Source organism: Euprymna scolopes, chromosome 21 (genome assembly GCF_053919585.1).
Source record: "Euprymna scolopes isolate OS-2025 chromosome 21, ASM5391958v1, whole genome shotgun sequence".
NCBI classification, from domain to species: Eukaryota; Metazoa; Mollusca; class Cephalopoda; order Sepiida; family Sepiolidae; genus Euprymna; species Euprymna scolopes.
The window spans coordinates 95,277,571-95,297,001 of NC_136502.1; the positions used below are offsets into that span (position 1 = coordinate 95,277,571).

At 34.9% G+C, this 19,431-nt stretch overlaps 1 protein-coding gene across 1 annotated transcript in view; it reads right to left on the reverse strand.

The window, feature by feature from the left end:
* LOC145242872 (uncharacterized) overlaps positions 1-19,109 on the reverse strand; it is an 81,172-nt gene extending 62,063 nt beyond the window's left edge. The window contains exons 1-2 of the mRNA XM_080105985.1: positions 18,647-19,109; positions 2,061-4,193 (exon numbers count right to left, since the gene is read on the reverse strand). Coding sequence (XP_079962111.1) covers positions 2,061-3,848 — 1,788 coding nt within the window. The 5' untranslated portion in view covers positions 3,849-4,193; positions 18,647-19,109. The remainder of the gene's footprint in view (positions 1-2,060; positions 4,194-18,646) is intronic.
* Positions 19,110-19,431: the final 322 nt, after the last annotated feature.

A 19,431-nucleotide genomic window follows, 5' to 3' on the forward strand; every position in this document is an offset into this window, starting at 1 on the left:
AGAGCGTCCTTTTTCTATTTCTGGAAAAAGAGCATCCTTTTTCTATTTCTGGAAAAAGAGCATCCTGTTTCTATTTCTGGAAAAAGAGCGTCCTTTTTCTATTTCTGGAAAAGGAGCGTCCTTTTTCTATTTCTGGAAAAGGAGCGTCCTTTTTCTATTTCTGGAAAAGGAGCGTCCTTTTTCTATTTCTGGAAAAGGAGCGTCCTTTTTCTATTTCTGGAAAAGGAGCGTCCTTTTTCTATTTCTGGAAAAGGAGCGTCCTTTTTCTATTTCTGGAAAAGGAGCGTCCTTTTTCTATTTCTGGAAAAGGAGCGTCCTTTTTCTATTTCTGGAAAAGGAGCGTCCTTTTTCTATTTCTGGAAAAGGAGCGTCCTTTTTCTATTTCTGGAAAAGGAGCGTCCTTTTTCTATTTCTGGAAAAGGAGCGTCCTTTTTCTATTTCTGGAAAAGGAGCGTCCTTTTTCTATTTCTGGAAAAGGAGCGTCCTTTTTCTATTTTTGGAAAAGGAGCGTCCTTTTTCTATTTTTGGAAAAGGAGCGTCCTTTTTCTATTTTTGGAAAAGGAGCGTCCTTTTTCTATTTTTGGAAAAGGAGCGTCCTTTTTCTATTTTTGGAAAAGAAGCGTCCTTTTTCTATTTCTGGAAAAGGAGCGACCTTTTTCTATTTCTGGAAAAGGAGCGTCCTTTTTCTATTTCTGGAAAAGGAGCGTCCTTTTTCTAGTTCTGGAAAAGGAGCGTCCTTTTTCTATTTCTGGAAAAGGAGTGTCCTTTTTCTATTTCTGGAAAAGGAACACCCTTATTCTATTTCTGGAAAAGGAACACTCTTTTTCTATTTCTGGAAAAGGAGTGTTCTTTTTCTATTTCTGGAAAAGGAACACCCTTTTTCTATTTCTGGAAAAAACATCTCTTTTCTATTACTGGAAAGAGAATGTCTTTTTTTTCTATTTCTGGAAAAAGAACGTCTTTTTTTCTATTTCTGGAAAAAGAACATCTTTTTCTATTTCTGGAAAAAGAACGTCTTTTTTTTTCTATTTCTGGAAAAAGAACGTCTTTTTCAGTTTCTGGAAAAAGAGTGTCTTTTTCTATTTATGGAAATTTATTTTCTAATTAAATGATTTTTCTCTCTTGATTTTAATTTTTTAATCTTTCCTAAGACATCTGGCTTTATAAAATCAACACCAAGAAAACTGTGTAAATGTGTCAATCAATATGTTACGCATTACTTAGCAGTAATATGCTGTTGTAGTTGAGTGTAGATATAATTCACCAAATGCGTTTGGTTGTTTGGTATGGTTGGCAGGGTTTGATCCTCGCTTCACTTATATCTCAGAGATAAACATTCTAAAAACAAATTTTGAGAAAAGTCAGTGATAGAATGTCTAAGTATTTATCTCTGACCGAAAAGGTGACAGTGTTTTGCAATATAAAATCTTCTTTATGTGCAAGCGTTTGGTTTGGCTCTCTTTGCACATTCATTTCAAGGTACACACAGGATGAGATTTAGTTGCGGTGGGAGAGAAGAGAAGAATCACACTTAAAAGACAAATGATGGCTACCTTATAACACTAATGTTAAGGTTTTTACAGCACATCAATCCTTTTAAAGTTATTTAATGCAAAAACACAATAGTTATCATAAACAAGTTATCAAACGCAAGCAGTCATTTTACACATAGCGTAGGAGGATCCACACAATTCTCCAATGGTGTTAACGTATAAGTGAACGCAGTTGATTCGATTGGATCAGAACTTTTACAGAGGCAATCCCGTAGTCTGTCGGTTTTCATCACCCCCACCCCAGCATGCATAAATGAGTTACCTATCAATTAAAAAACATTATGTTACTAAAAGACAAAATTTTTTTTTTTTTTTCTCGGAAGAAAGGGAGGGTATTCACTATTTGTTTTTGTGGGTGTTTTTCCTCACCCTCACTTCTTTGGGACTGCATAATTTGATTGACAAATACATTTTATTCAAATGATCCAAGATTAATTGGGCGAATGGATTAGCACTTCTTGATATCCAAGAAAGGGTGGATGTCTTTATTTGTGTGTGTGTTCGTTACTGTTGATTCTGCAGACCTGGACTAGGACAGATGGTCTGCCAAAGTAACGTGCTCATTGGTGTGTACTCCTTGATGTTTTTGCACGACGTGGGCTTCAAGAAATTATTGCGCACTACCTTGTGCGTCCTCTTGTGTGCCTGAAGATCGTCGACGGTGGCAAACTGCTTCGTGCAGATGTCGCAGTTGACAGTGGCATCGGGTGGTGTGTGGGATGCTGACGATGGTGGCCGTTTCGGTGCATTCGGTATCGGATCTCTTTGCTCAGAGTACGATGACTGTTGCTGCTGTTGTTGTTGCTGCTGCTGCTGCTGATGCTGTTGTTGCTGCTGCTGCTGTTGTTGCTGCTGTTGTTGTTGCTGCTGCTGTTGTTGCTGCTGCTGTTGCTGTTGAATGCACATTTCACAGTCCATAGGTTTATCTGTCAGCACCGGCACATGCACCCGTTTATGCACCTGCAACTGCTCCCTCTTCATGAACTGCTCCTTGCAAACGTCACAGTGGTAGGGTTTCTCCCCGGTGTGGCTACGTCGATGGATTTGCAGCTTATCCTTTCGTGCAAATTGCTTCGGACAGTGATCGCAATGGAACGGCTTTTCGCCTGTATGCGTTCGCATATGCACTTTCAGATAATAACGCTGCGAAAATTGCTTTGGACACGCACTGCAGGAGAACGGCTTCTCCCCAGTATGCGTCCGACGATGGATCTGCAGCTTGTCCGTGCGGGCAAATTGCCTCGAGCAGATGTCGCAGCGGAATGGGCGCTCGCCAGTGTGTGTCCGCTCGTGGATCGTCAACTTGTCCCGCTGCACGAATTGCTTCGGACAGTAGCTGCATGAGAAGAGCTTTTCGCCAGTGTGCGTTCGCCGGTGCAGCTGCAGCTTGTCGCCGCGCGAAAACCGCTTTGGGCAGAAGTCGCAATGGTAGGGACGCTCGCCCGTGTGGATCCGCTCGTGGATCTTCAGCTTGTCGCGCTGCACAAACCGCTTATCGCAGTACGTGCAGCAGTGTGGACGCTCGCCGGTGTGCGAGCTACGGTGGATCTTCAGCTTGTCCTTGCGCGAGAATTGCTTCGGGCAGAAGTCACAGTGAAACGGACGCTCTCCCGTATGGATCCGTTCGTGGATCTGCAGCTTGTCGCGGTGGACAAACTGCTTCTCGCAGTAGCCGCAGTGGAACAACTTCTCACCCGTGTGCAGCCGCTTGTGCATTTCCAGTGTGTTGCGGCGGACGAACTGCTTCGGACAGACATCACAGTGATATAACTTGACACATGTCGGAGACGGTGATGCCTTGGGTATGAGATTCGCAACAATTGGTTGAGGCGTTGAATGCTGAGAGACCGTTGGCGGAGGTTGCGGTAAGGATTGCTGCTGTTGCTGCTGCTGTTGTTGTTGTGGTGGTGGTGGTGGCGGTAGTTTTTGACATATATTGCTGTTCAAGGGGGGTGGACTCGAGAGAGAAGGAGAAGGAGGTGGTGGAGCGGAAGTTGGGGTTTTTTCGATGACAGCATGAATGCGCTCCGTGGGATGGGGTGGTGCTGGAAGGTAACAGTTTGAGGCAAACGGCTTTCCATAAATGTCCGGATGAAACAGCTTTTGATTTGTATGGATCAGACCGTGGTTCGGTAGATAATAGCTGTGCATAAACTGGTTTCCATAGATCTCCGTATGGAAAGGCTTATCTCCCATATGGGCCATACGATGTGGCACCATGCTATTAGGCATTGTCGGAAACTGCGGCTTTCCGCACACATCAGTGGAAATTTTATCATTTGGTAGCTTCTCCATCTTCAGAAATTCAACAATCTATTATATTTTTAATGGTCATCGAAGTAAGGTGTGTGTGTGTGTGTGAGGGGGAGGCAAGGAATTTTTTTTTCTTTATTACTTATATCTCTTTCTCTCTCCTTTTTCTCTCTCGTTTTTATGATCAGCGAGGAAAATGAATGATTTGCTTCTTTTTTGTTATTTTGTTTTAATGTTTTTTTTCTGTGATGGGAAAATTAAGAATGTTCTTAAGGGATTTTTTTTTTTTTTTTTTTTTTTTTAGAAAAAAAAAATTTAATATAAAAAAAAAAAAAAAATTATTTCCTCACCGAATGATAAAACCACTTCCCACAAGAAAACATTTTTCTGAAAAAAAAAAAAAAATAAAAAAATTTTTAAAATATATTATTAAAAACAATACTGCAGAATACACTTATCTAATCTGTCTCCATACATGCATACATACATATAAATATATATATTCTAAGAAGGGAGACGTGACGTTGTCCAGGATTGAATAAGGATCAACAAATGTTCCAGCCTTCCATACTTTACTCTCATTGAAATCAGTGAACTCACCAATTTATTTTAATCAAATTGATTGATTGTCTTATCTAGTTAGGGACCTCCCCACTCCGCAGTGTACTAGGAGGAAGCTTCACATGCCTCCCCACAGTGACAGTCTACAATACACTGTAGTCTGCATTGCACTGTAGAGAATCTACTGTGGATTTTATAAGATTGTCTTTAAATAAAAAAAAAGTCAAATATCATGGTTCAATTGTGCTCTAAAAAGAAAATTTTATTTCTAACATGCCCTGGTCTTATCAAAGAACCAACTGTTGATTTTTTTAAAAGTATTTTTACATAATCACTTGAAAGTTAAACATAGAAAAGGCAAGTATTATTGTTCAAATGTGCTAAAAAGAAACATTCTTTTCTATCTAACAAAAGAATCTACAGTTGATTTGATAGGCTTTTTACTTGTGCAGTGATAAAATCTCTCAAATGCACTTGTGATGCTAGGTTGTATAAGTGTTAACTTTGATCAAAATCGAACTTTGTTCTTGAATCAGATTTTTTCGATTATCGATTTTCAATACTTATTGGACGCATTCCGATACAAAACCTGCATAAGAACACTCCAAGACACATCAAGTATCTTTGTGCAAAATTACTAAAAAGGGAACAAACTCACACACAAAGTTCCTTTTATATAATAGTAGATATGTGTGTGTGTATCTTCTAATAGATAAAGCAAAGTCAGTCTTTTTATCATTTCTTTGTCATGAATAGCTTGCTTCCTACAAAATCAATATTTGATTCTGGCTTGTTAATTTTTCGGTGGATTGTTGCAGTATATTAAGAACAATAAAATGCAATTCCTTCCAGAAAAATAATTTCTTTTGCTCTAAATTATTTTCAAATGGCTGCCATCTTAAAAACTAGCAGGAACAGAAAAAAAAAAAAAAAATTTGAAAAAAAAAAAAACAAAGAAATTGCAAGTACATCCATAATGTCATAAAAATAATTGAGCTAAAAAGTAAAATTTTGGAAAAAAACCCCCAAAAAAACTTGCAAGTAGAATGTCATAAAAATAAATGTACTACAAGTATTTTTCTTTCATTTTTTTTTTTGTTAAAATGTCATTGCATTTTAACTTTGATACCTGTTCATTTTGATTCAATTTTTTCCAGCTGTTAAAAGTATTTCTGCATTGGCAAAAGCTGGTTTTGTCTGGTTCAAAAGCTGTACCAGTATCATTTTTTTTATTTTATTTTTTTTATTTATCAAATAAATATGTTTATTTTCTTAAAAAAAAAAAAAAAAAAAAAAATTGTGCTTACTTTCCATGTCTTTAAGAATTCAGTTTCGTTTTTCCTTTTTTAAAAATATTTCTTTAATATATTTCAAGTTCCTGTTCCTTAGTTGATGAACCAAGATACTTTGGGTCATTAGTCATCAAATATGGCACATGAACCTTCTGATCACAGATCAACTATGCCCTATTTTAATGAACAACATTATCCCTTATGACATAATAAAGAATGTTCCTAGTCATAGTTGCGGCATTCATCCGGGATCAGTTGGGCCGGCTCTTTCCAACAAGTTAACCACGTCCTAAACACTGGCTGACAGGCATGGAGATTCAAAGCAATTTCTGCTATGAATGCAAGCCATTTGCAGTTCCACCGACAGACCCCATAAAGGTGAGGGCCCAGAATCTTGAGCCAAATGTTTCTTTCAGCCTAGTGATCGAGTTGGCTCATTACTACATGGATGAAGTCACGTGGGTGTTGTTGAAGGGTGTGGCTGAACCAACGAAGGTGCATGATAAGGAGAGATTTTTGGAGGGATCGGATCCTGCAGTGAATGTGTTCCTGGTATCTTCAACGAAGTTGAATAATTAATATGGTCATTAATAGATCATCACAACTTATATGATGTCCCAGTTTGAAATTTACATATTGTAATTATATTATTTTTAAGAGATACATAAAATTTGACAGCATAATCAAAAATGGCACATAATTTCACATATGAATACCAAGTTTCATGAGTATAGCTTAAAGGATAAATAAATGGTGTACAAATTACTGAATTTCATAAAATGATGATGTTCATATTTTCAAAAGGAATTATTAAAAAAAAAAAAAAAAAAAAAAAAAAATGTCCTTATACAGAATGCAACCCAATTTAAAAAAATTTAAATACAGAAAAACCTTTATGATGGATGCATCCATCACGGCATGAAAATTGATCAAGGAAGTTTTTTTTTAACGATTTTTTTTAAATATAATATAATATGATAGCCATAACAAGAGTGATTTTTTAAAATCACAGCAGTCCAAATTGAATCCCTTTATTTAAGACATGGCAGATCAAGACCGTTCTTGTTTCCTTATAAATTTGATTTTCTTAGTAAAAAAAAAAAAAAAGAAAAAAAAAAGTACTTTATCAGTTTATGTGATTTTTGGTTTGGTTTGGTTGTTTTACGGCATATCAACCCTTTTCGAGTTATTTAATACTGAATCCAGTTATTTTGGAAATAGTATTCATGTTGCGTCCAGTTATTTTGTAGAAAATTTTTATTCTTCAAGCTCTTTGTATCTTCAATTGCTAGTTTATAGTGCTTGGTTTGGTTTGGTTGTTTTATAGTGGGTTTATCGTTTTTGTTCCCTGCCCTGCAGAACATGAATGAGTTTTGCAATGGGAGAGGGAAAAGGGTTACAATATTAATGTTTGGTACATTTTAAGTTAAGAAACTAGTCAGGAAGTGAGGGAGATAGAAAGAGAAAGGGGAAAGGGGAAGAAGAAAAAGGTGGGTAAAGGTGGATTGCTGTTTTTGGTTTTGTAGAACATAATTAAGTTTTGAAAAAGGAAGTAGAAAAACAAAAAGGATCAAAGTTAGGTGCATTTCATCTCAGGAAGCCAATATCTTCAGAAAACCTGATCTGGTAGCACGAGGTGATTTTTGGAATATGACATTTCTGCTCCCTGACAAGTATATACATCATAAAGATTTTTCTGTAATTTGTTTTCTTAATTAGGTTTAATTCTGGACTTGCACCAAAATATCTAATGAAAAACTTGTATGTAACATTGTCTTGCATATGGAGTGGTGACCAACATTTAAGAAAAGATAAATGGTTTTAACATTAATCATATGTAATTTATTTTCAAAATTAATTTAATTTTCAGTGAAAATAGAGTTATAGTTACTCTATTCTTCATCTTTTTCATTAAAGGTTTGCCAGGCGTTAAAGAGCATCTTTGTTTATGTACAGGCGGTGAGGAATGACTGAATCTTAGCAGTGGAAGGACAGAAAAAGACAAAAGAAGACAGTGAAGAAAATGAAAACAAGGCAGCAAAGAAGACGAAGAAGAAAACAAAGAAGATGAAGACAAAGAAGACGAAGACGACAAACGACAAAGAAGACGAAGACGACAAAGAAGACGAAGACGAAGACGACAAAGAAGACGAAGACGACGATGAAGACGAAGACATTGATGAAGATGAAAAAGACAAAGAAAGATACTGAAGAAGATGAAAAAAGAAAAACAAACCTACAAAATCGAAGATGAATCAATTGCGTATCCCTTAAACATCCCATAAGAAATTGTGTTTAAATTTTATATAGCAGAAGATGAAAAAGACGGAGAAGAAGAGGATTACAAAGTTGAAGACAAATCGATACCACATCTGGTAAACATCCTGTAAGAATTTCTGTGAGTATTGTTCAAGGTAAACATTCTGATAATTGGTATTGTATTGCTGTTTGATTGACGTCATCTTGTTTTGTGTTTAACCATTCGAAAAATACTGTAAATTGCTTTTTACTTATTCTAAGAAACACAAGTGAATAGCCAATGGACTTGGCTGGAGTTTTAACAAAAATGTTCATTATTTTACGAATTCCAAACGAAAAAGCTAATGTCCAATGCATTTATCGATGAAGCACATATGGATGGCAAAGTAGTAAAACTTGCAACCAATGTGGCAAATTTTTCGGTTATGAACGGGAGAGTGAGAGAAGGAAATAATTAGGGAGAATAACTTGTGCTACCTCTGGTGACTAAGACGTAGTTTGAATTGTGACGCTCCTAAGAATTAATATAAGATTTAATTATAATAGATGAATACGACTGCAAATATGCGCAAAACATAAACCTAAAACGTAGATTCCCTGAACAAAGCTTCTTTCTTAGAACTGCACATCTGTGGAACTCTCTTCCGTTTACCTGCTTTCCAGCTGACTACAATATGACCGTCTTCAAGTCCAATGTAAACAAGTTCTTGATAATCTGTTCCCCTTAAGTAATCCAATTTACCAAATTTACACTTCTAATGATTACTATGATATTGTCCTTTTGACCACTTTACACTCTTTAACCCTTATCCTTAAGTGGCATCTGGGCCTTGATAAATGGTGATTCCCTTGTAAAAAAAAAAAAAAAAAAAAGAAGGTACATAAGATCGTGGTTAGTAATCTGAATATAATGCTTTTATATGTGGCGCCTGCGTTTGCCAAGTTATGTATTTTTTCTGTAGGGGAAAAAATTGTTCCTAGAGATAAGAATATACAGTTTGGTTGAACATTACATTGTTGCATGATTGATGATGGTTTTTAACTGCGTTTCTGGTTAATTTTCGATTTTTTGAGTGATTGTGCAGCTAAATGGCAGTCCTAATTTTTTTGTTTTCACTTAAATTTGAATGTACTTTTTTTAGTGAACTAAAAAAAATGCTTTAAAATAAGTTTTGTTTATCTAAATTTTTTCATACTAACTTGCCAGATGAATCTGGCTGTAGAAGTGCTGGTCCTATTCCACGAAAGAGACTTGCATCGCAGTGCATGTAGATTGGATGCTTGCACTCAGTAGTGATGTTTCTGATATTTCACCTGTTATGTTTTTGAAAACAATCCAGTTGTGTGGCTCTCATTGGAATCCTGACTTTTTTGTATAGCAAGTCGATCAATACAATAGTCTGTGAGCTGAAGCCCTTGTAATATTACACATGCAATATGTGCATATATTTTCACAAACAAAAAAAAAATTTAACATAGGATGGGTTAATCTGTAGATTTCAGTTTTATTGGTAGTTTAAAAAAAAAAAAAAAAATGTTCATTTTATCATTAGTACTAACAATAGATTTAAGTTTTAAACATAAAAAAATTAAAAGAATCGTTTTTAGTATTGGAAAATAGGCACAGATTTTTCTGATACTAATATCTCAAACAATTCTGATGTTTACCATTCCCAATTCCAATTAATCATCCCAACACTAATAGACACATCAGATAATCTTCTGTTGTTAATAAGCTGTTGCTGAACAGAAACAACCCAGTTAGTCATCATGTTAAATGCTACCACTGTTAGTAGGCCAAGTATGACTGGTCCTTGGGGTGTCAACCTTATAAAATCGAATGTTCAGTCAGAGTTCTTATCTGTAAATATTAGCCTTGGTGCCCGGCATTGCCCCTGGTGTTTGAAAGTGTGTGTTGAGCAAAAGAAAGGGAGTAGGTAGGAAGGCTTGAACCCATACCGCAAAGGAGAAAAGAATGTGGAAAAAAAAAAAAAAAGAAAAAAAAAGTGTCTTTGCCGTTGCATCCATTGCCAAAGTGGCGAAGGTTTAAATTAAGGTTAGGCAATAAAAAAAGAGGGGATGACTTTCGAAAATATTGGCAAAAAAAGCGACCCCTCCTTGTAGAAAAGTGCCCAGTTGAGGGTGAAAGAATTAATGTTTTTAACCAATTTTTCGATATTTGTCATCCGAAGGGTCAAGCTTCAAAACAATACTGATCATGTGAAAATCCGTCGCCTCTGTCGAAAGTTTTAGGCAGACATACATACATTTAAACAGACAGGTGAGATTTATATTATAGATGATGTTAGTGATGTTTGTGCTGTTAGTATGTATTTTATTGAGATGAATGATCCAAGAAATCATCTTGTGGAATATGCGTAAAGCTATTGTACTAGCTTATCTACCTTCTGACTGAGCCCATTGTTAGACTGTGACTTCTGCCACTGGTTGTGATATTGGAGTTATAAGGTATTGTCTCAATAGCTGATAACAGTCACAATAACAAGTTTAGCGCATGCTAGCAAGAAAGAGAGTATGGAGTTTATTGAAGAAACAAAATGGATGAAAATGTATTTTGTTAATAAGTTTCCGAGAAGAAAATAACAAAGTCCTTGTCAATAAGATTTGTTGGAGTGAAAATAATTAGAATTGTCTCTTGTTGATAAGAAGTTTCCAAGAATAAGAAAATAACAAAGTCCTTTTCATTAAGATTTGTTGTTGCCAACAATGAGCAAACAGTTTCTGCTGCTACAAGAAAGAAAGGGTGAAGAGGTTTCAGTCAGTTGCGGTTGCTGTTGTTAGAGAGAGAAAGCGTAATCCATACAAGTCGTCCCAACAACTTCCGTCATCAACTGCTGCTATGAGAAGGAAAGGGCAAAGACTTCAGGCTATCTGCTGCTGCTGTTAGAGAGAGAAAGCATAATCTATATTTGTCATCCATCAACTTCAGTCTCCAACTGCTGCCTGTCAGCTGATGCCACAAACCCTTATATATTGTATGTGCGGACGTAGTTGAAAACAAGCAGTTTGTGCCCTGATCAGAGGAAACATTTTGTTGTCATTGTGTTGCAATGTCACAATTACCCTTGTTCGTTTCCCGGAGTCCACGTTTGTTTATTTCCATTTAAACTTGGTGTGTCTGTGAATAAATTTAAACCAAGTTTGTCATTTGTAGTCTTTTTATAAATATTTTACCATATATTTTCGTATCCCATCTGTCAAATTTTTAGTGTAGCTATTTATTGTGTATAATGTGTTTTGCCTGATAATTCTTTGCTATAATGAACTGTGTATCGTAGTGGAAGGATGGGTACAAAAAGCGTAGTTTCTGACAACTTAATGCGTCGTTAACAGTCGACTGAATAACATAGTGAAGCACATGTCGGCGCTATTGTCACTTACATATTAACATTGTCATATGAGTGGCTGCTCCTGGTGTTTGGGTGTCTTTGCTCCTGCTGATGCAATCTGTGAATTGTTTACATATTGTTATAGGCTCGATGGAGATCTGGTATTTCGCAATATCACACTGATTACTTGGGTTTAGTTTGGTGGTTTTGTTTTGCTGCATATCAAATCTTTTGGGGTTATTTAATACCAAATCTTGTAATTCCGGGAAAAAAAACTTTTAATGCTTTAAGTTCTTTATATCTTAAAATATTTATTCACAAAATTCTTTTCAATGAATCCAGTTACTCCTATGATTACTGGAATGATAGAAATCTTTCTAAGATTTAAGGTTCTTTTCATGTACGTATGATCTTGTCCCTCTCAGTTTTGTTTAACACAGCATCTGATTTCCACTAGGGTCACTTCTGTCTCCTTCTGGTCCCATATCACTATGTCAGGTTAAACAGCTCCATTTTCTAGTTGTAGGAATTGCATAGTCATAGTGGATGCTTTGTTTTTTTTCTGTTTTATGTTCTAAGGACTTGCTGCTACATTAGATATTCAACTTTTTACAGATGGTTCAGTAGAGATTTATACAGTCCACCGTGTTGCAGCGTATAGTAGCCTCTCATCCTCTTAGCATTAGTCATTAAGCCTTGATCTTGGGCAGCCATTATCATCCTCTCCTGATTATAGTGAAGCGATCCTTGATTAAATCAGTCTACACAGCCTTCCATATCTATATATTTCTAGGAATATTTTATCCAGAAAATACTTGACATGCCGTGGGTTAGCCCATTTTCTCAGTTTTGATTTACAATGCAAGGTCTTGGAGTATTTTTGACGACTCTTTTGGATTATTTCCGTAGCCATCTTGTTTTGTGCTTCTATCTCATTTGTAAGATAGTCTCATCCAAAATCGTTTGGTGATGAAGGTTGTTCTGCTGGCACTTATTTGTTGGCATTCATGTATCATCATAAGACTTAGGGTCTGGGAGCTCATTAGATATTAGCCGCTGCTCACAATAGTGGCATGATGTTGATGGTCAATTTCTGAAAGATCCATACCTCCTGCTCCTTTAGATAGATACAGGTTTTTTTTTGTTTTGTTTTTTACTCAACTTCACCCCAAACAAGCCACATTGCCACTTGGATGTGAGGGGCTACTAATTGGGACCATGCCTATTAAGGATTAAGATGTTGGTTTCTGTTGCATTTGAACTTCTGCATATCAGTACAGTTTGCGAAGCAGATAGCAGGAAGAGTATTCCAAAGTCTAGCCTTTCTAGGGAAGAAGCTATTAGGGTAGAATACTTTCTGATATTTAGGGACATCAACAGTGAAGGGGTGTGATTTTATTGCTAAGCGGGTTTGTCAGGGATATGTACGTTAAGGGGGGCACAAGTGCAACAAGTTCCTCAGAGCACATTCGATTAAAATACTTGCAAAACAAGCACAGGGATGCAACATTGCGGTGATGAGACAGGGGTTGAAGCCTAGTTGACAAAGTGGGACCTATTAGATTGCAGGCTCTTTTCTGGACCCTATCCAAGAGGGAGAGGCTAGTGGTAGATGCACCAGCCCAAATGTGGCAACAATACTCCATGTATGGGCAAATGGTGGCTTGTTAGAAGTACAGGATACTCTCAGGTGTGAGCACTTTTCTAGCATGATAGAGGGAGCCCACCTTTCTTGCAGTAGCCTTCACAATGTCCTCAATGTATTTTTTTCCAGTTCATATTTCCCGTTAAGCTGAGGCGTTTGAAGGAAGAATTTTCAGGTCGGCTGTTATTTGGCATTCTGTACAGTGTCAACAGTTCCCTCATTTTAGTGTCTTGTCTATTTATATCCTTGTGCAACCAGTCAACAATACCAAAGCAGCACGATATTACAGGCATGGCTAGTTGGTTAATGGTAGTTATCTTGTTTTTGTTTGTAAGCTGTGTTTTACAGATTTTTCTTACATGGCATTCATATTTGCTGCCAATCTTTCATCTCATTTTGGTATACCGAATTGAATCTTCTTGTTGCTTCCAGTGGATATCTGGCAAGAGTTGATAAGCTGTTGCGTCCAGTGGATATTGACAAGAGAGGGAGAAAGAGCTGCCTTGCTTGACGGTTGAGTTCCCTCTGACAAGTTCTGTATTTCTCTAAGGTATTAAAAATAGTTCCTACAGAACAGATGAAATTCATCCGCTCTGCCAACTGATTGGTCAGTTGTGGCCAAATTGCTGAGTACAAGTGCACCAATTCGCAGAAGAAAATAGTTCTTTATTTTGTTTGCTGCTAAATCACCCCCTGCTTAGGTGGAAAGCCAATAAAGAAAAAAAAAATGTAGCAGTTTTAAGACCAGAAATACAAAATAAGAATGTCAAACCTGAATTAACTGTCAAGTTCTTCAGCTCGTACAATTACAACCTGTTGGCCTTAGAGAAGGCATCTGGTTACAGCAGTGGCGGGATGCCCAAGGTAGCGATCAGAATAGCCGGAGGCTTTGTTCCTGCTCTTCTAGGTCATTGATGTCAGTATCATCCAGCTGTATGTTTCTCATTTGGATCTTCTCCCCAGCTTTGAGAAAGCACTTGGTACATATAATTTCCCCTTGTATAATTTATCTATCTCCGTAGCTCTTTATATAATCAAGAAGATTATGTTTTGAAAGTTAAAAGTAACACTATGTTCTTCATAAGAAAAACAGCCGATCTAAATTTCAAAACTTATTTTAAAGTGTTTTTTTTTCATTCAAAAGAAATTGTGCATTCACTCTACTCAGAACGGAAAATAATCATGGCTGCCATAAGCCAGCACGAGGACAATTAATAATCATAAAACAAATTGAAAATTTAGAGAAATTACCCCCTTCCCGATATTAAACCTTGGTCATAAAAACCATTAGCAATAAACAACTATTTAGCTAATTACGGAATGCATAAAACTTAGGAACATCACTATAGTTAGACAGTACAGAATTCAGAAACAGTGACTGATAAATTCACACAGTTCTGAGGCAGCACGTTCAGGATTGCAGAACATAATGCTAAAGGAGATCACCGGTACATCTGTGAGCAAACATCAGTGTGATTATGTAGTGGGTCTAATATGAATGTATATCATCGCAGGTTTGGTCTGTTCAACCACAGCACAGGATAATATTTAAGCATTGTGGTGGGGCAAAAACCATGAAATTATTTGTAGCCAACAGATGTAACGGTCACATTTTGGCGAGTAGACAGTAGATTGAATCCAAGCATATCATATACTCCAAAGGGAACAGAGTCGCGGATGGGAATATGTAGTATATATTAGTAGAAACCCACCCAATAAATGTATGGTGGCATTTGTTGTGTGATTTTCTACCAATATTTTGTTTAATTTTTGCTTTTTGAGCGATTATCGCGACTTCCCAGATGATAGCTATTTTTTTTTTTTTGTTCTAATTTGAGACTCGACACTACTTGTGTTTTCTTTAAAATGAATTAAAACGCAAAAAAACTTATTCAGATAATAGGTATGTGCAAAATGATTAAATATTTTGACCCATCCCTTTAAACATTCAACAAAAACTCAGGAAATTAATCAATTTTAATGAAACTTTCAGTATTTATCAAATAATGATTACCGAATATATTGAACTCATTATTTTTATTTAAATCTTAGTGGAAATGTATTATTTTGTTTAAGCAAAAATACCTTTTTATTTTTAATTCAATTTTCACCCCAAACAAGGCACAGTGCCACTTTGAAGTAGGGAGCTACTATCGGGGACGTAAGTTGCAGGGGTATTATGAAGGGAGATGAGTAGCAAGATGTTTGTTCACATTACATTTGAACTGCATGTTAGTACAGTTGGGAAAGCAGAATCCTGGAAGGGAGTTCCAAAGTCTAGCAGTTCTGGGGAAGAAACTATTGGAGTAGAAGGCTTTTTTACACCTAGGGATGTCTTTTGAATCCTGTCCAGGAGTGAGAGACAAATAATAGATGCACCAGCCCAAATGTGACAACAGTACGCCTTACATGGGCGAATGGTGGCCTTATAGAGGTACAGGATACTTTCAGGCATAAGTAGTTTTCTAGCACGGTAGAGAGAGCCCACCTTATTCGCAGCAGCCTTGGCAATGCTCTCAGTGAATCTATTTCAGTTGGTGTTCCCTGTAAACGTTAGGCCGAGTAGTTTAAAGGAAGTACTTTCGGGTAATGTGCTCTTGGCCATTGCTATTGGTGGTGGTAGAGAAGGTTTCTTGTAATTATTGAAGGAAACAAGCTTAGTCTTGGCAGCATTGAATGTGACCATCCATTTTTGTCCCCATTCCACTACAGATTGTCTCAAATTTTGGGCTTCCATATAATCCGTGTTTACGAAGCTACCGTTTGTTGTGCTTTTATGAACGGCAAAATCACTCGGTTTTGGAGCTAATTAAAGCTATTTTTTTTATACAAACAAGGTGTGTTTTTTTTTTTTTTTTTTTTTTTTTAATTTATTTAATTCATTATCTTAGGGATTTTATTAATTATCTTTGAAATAGACCCAGAAAACTAATATTTATCTTTTAAAGGATGTTTACAATGAATTTATTTAACTTCAAAATTAAGCTGAATTGGTTAGCTCGCCGTGAAAACATTTTTCATAACTTTTTTTTTTTTTTTTTTTCCTTTTAATCTTTCAAATACAATGAAAAAGTAGCCGGAAACCTACAAAAAAAAAAAAAAATTGTGATAAATCGGCTTTCAAAACTAGTCCCCTTATCTTTATTGGTCCATTTTTGCCCGTACCTACTAGATAGGTAGAAGAGTAACTTATTTTGCCTTGGGAATTATTTATTTGTGATATATTTGTTCTGTTTTTTTTTTTTACTTGTTTTCTTATGTAATGATTAAATTTAAAAAATAAACATAAAAAGATTTTCAGAAGTAAAATATGTCTATAAATAACGCTAATGTGACACTGACGAGTGGAGAAGACTTTTTTTAATTTTTTTCTTACAAACACAACACATAGAGTATCCACCCCAGGCAAACAGTAAACATTTAAGGTTTAGAATCAATATTTTTTTTTAAATTGTGATTTAGTTCATAGTTTTTACTAAAAAATTTTTACACTGCACATTTTTTTTTAATTATGTAATAAATAATAATAAAAAAAAATACTTTTTTTGTTTGTTTTTTTAATTTTTACAAACTTGTGAAATTTTAAAATGGGAAACTGGGGACTATTTTGGGTTAACACCGTTTACTATCCGAAAGAAATGACTTTGTACGCCAGAAATTGGAAACAAAAGATGAAAATTAAAAAGATTAATACAACGATAAGAGGAAATGGCAAAATAAATAAAATTAAAAATTAATCGAATTAATTTTTTTAACAATAAAAATCTTTTTATTTAATAATAAAAGTTGGTCTTTACGATCACGTGATCTAATGGCGAAAAAAAAAAAGAGAGAATCACTCCACGCGTAACAAATATTTTTTTTTCGTAAAAAGAAATAAATAAAATGCTAGATCTTGTTGGTTTTTTTTTTAATTTATTAAAATTTTACCTAAAGTAAAGAAAATTTTAACGTTTTTTTTTTCTTCTTAATTATTTTTTTTATATCAAAATAAAACAACCCATTTCACATATCTATTTTCAAATCGACCCGGCCTTTCAACTGAGATCAAAGTGCAATATCTGTTTTGTTCTCAGTCAGAAAGAGGGTAAATCCTTCCAGACTGGGTCAATTTTCATTTTTTTGTCTCGTCTCGAATGCCATTCTTATTAGAGAATTGGTTATCCCCGTATGAAAAACCGACTTCTGTCGAACTTTTGGTCTCGTGGGGAGGCAAGTAAATGGGAACAAGATCACGTGTATCTTATGTTTTTCGCCTATATATAACTTCAATAAATACATATCGAACTCCATTTATTTAAATCAAATTACAGAAAATTAAAGAATGTTTTAAAAATCCTATTTAAAAACAAAACAATTGTAAACAGTATATTTTGAATTATTTTCTCTAAGCCAGTCACCCGGACAACACCAAGTAAATTAAACTAGTTTCAGAGGAAGAATCCACTTGTTTTTAAACTCAAATTTAAATTAGGACGCCTTTTTCTAACACATTAACAAAATAATAACAAAAAAAACATTTTTCTATAATTCCTTTAGATTGTTATTTTAAAAAAAAAAAAAAAAGAATCGCAACTTTATGAAATTAGTTGCAAAAACAACTACATTTACAAAAGAATCAAAATACGACATAAAACTATTAGAATGTCGACATTTTTTTGTCCACTATTAAAAAGAAACACAAGTTTTATTAGATTCCAATGTTTTTACTATATTGAATTAGGAAGAAAAAAATTAAATTAAGATCATAGAAGTTTAGGACTTGTTTAAAAACATTTTTATTTTAACTAAACACAGTTTCTGTATTTGTTATCAGCAAAATATTTTTAAACAAGTTTCTTTTTTCGTCACAACAAACATAACTTTTTTTTTTTTTTTTTTTTTACAATAACTTGTTTAAAAAAAAATGATTAATTTTCTTGCAGTCTCGACGGGAAGAAATCCATAAAGAACAATACATTCTGTTTTTATTTACTTAATATATATATATATATATATATATATATATATATATATATATACAAACGTGAATATTTCTATTTTTAAAAACTTGTAATAAAAACAAAAACGGATTTGTTAGAAAAAAAAAATACTCGTATCTGAAATGTTAAAACATTTCAGATACGAAATTTTGAGATTTTAATTTTGTTGTTTTCACAAAAGAAATAATATCACTCAGGACAAGAGCATGCACATTCAATTACAAATTAATATTGAAAAATAAACATATTTATAAAGGTCATTTCTAAAGTAATTTACATAATAAAACTATAGGAACTTTTGCAGAACTGTAATTATATTCGAATATCATGAGACACACACGCACACATTTATTTATATATATATATATGTGTGTGTGTGTGAGGGGGGGCAAGTTCTAAAATAAATAAAAGCAGCAATTTACAAGTTATATACGATTTAAATATCAAAAAATAATTTTAAAAATAGCATGGAAAAACAAAAATGAAATAAGGATTTGTTCATTTTCGAAATATATTTGAAAACGATCGGCCTAATACTTTCCCTTACTCTCTCTACATATCTTTCTTTCCCTCTCTGTATGTATGTATGTATCTATCTATCTTTATTCAACTCCGCACGCACGCATGCATTATAACATCCTGGGCCATTAACCAAAACAAAAAAAAAAAAAAAAAAAAAAAGAAACAAAATTGCGGACACTTGCTTTCGATTCCAAAAAGAAAGGCTTTGATTTCTTCGTTTTTTACTTACCTACGACGCCGGTTGGGGCCGACTTGGCAGCGGCCTTTTGTCAACCTCCGCAGAAAAAAACATTTAGAGTTTAGAAACCCTCGAGGTCACGATTTTTTTTTCATGAGTAGTAGAACAATGAAGGCGGTGTAGGGGTGAATATCCGTCCTGTCAGAAAAAAAAATCGACGGCGACGAATCCTCAGTTTCGTTTCATTTCAACAGAAAACTTGAAAAGAGATTTTCGAAATTGGATCGGAACATCGGTGACGAAAACTGCAACTAGCATATGTCCCATTGCTTTATTATAAATCGCACGGCCTGTGCATAAAAAGAAGTTTTTACACCATGAAATCCCCTCCTCTGCCCACGTGACAAGCACTTGTCTTTTAAATAAAAACTTACAATCATTTCTAGGATGCTTTGAATTATCTATAGCAGAGAAAACTAAAAATAATGCGAGTTGACTGTAACATTCTTTAAAGAATATACGTGTACGACGTATATGCGTGTCTTTATTTATTTATTTCTATTTTATTATTTTTTATCTTTTAATAATAAATTACTTTGAACAAGTTGGAGATATTCTAAGTTAAGTCTGTAGAGTAAATGTGGTATTGTGGTGTGTTAAAGTGAAAGTCATAAATAAAATTATGAAAGAATAAAAGGAACAGTGTTTGGATGTGTACGACTGTACGACGTATATACGTGTCTTTATTTATTTATTTCTATTTTATTATTTTTATCTTTTAATAATAAATTACTTTGAACCCGTTGGAGATATTCTAAGTTAAGTCTGTAGAGTAA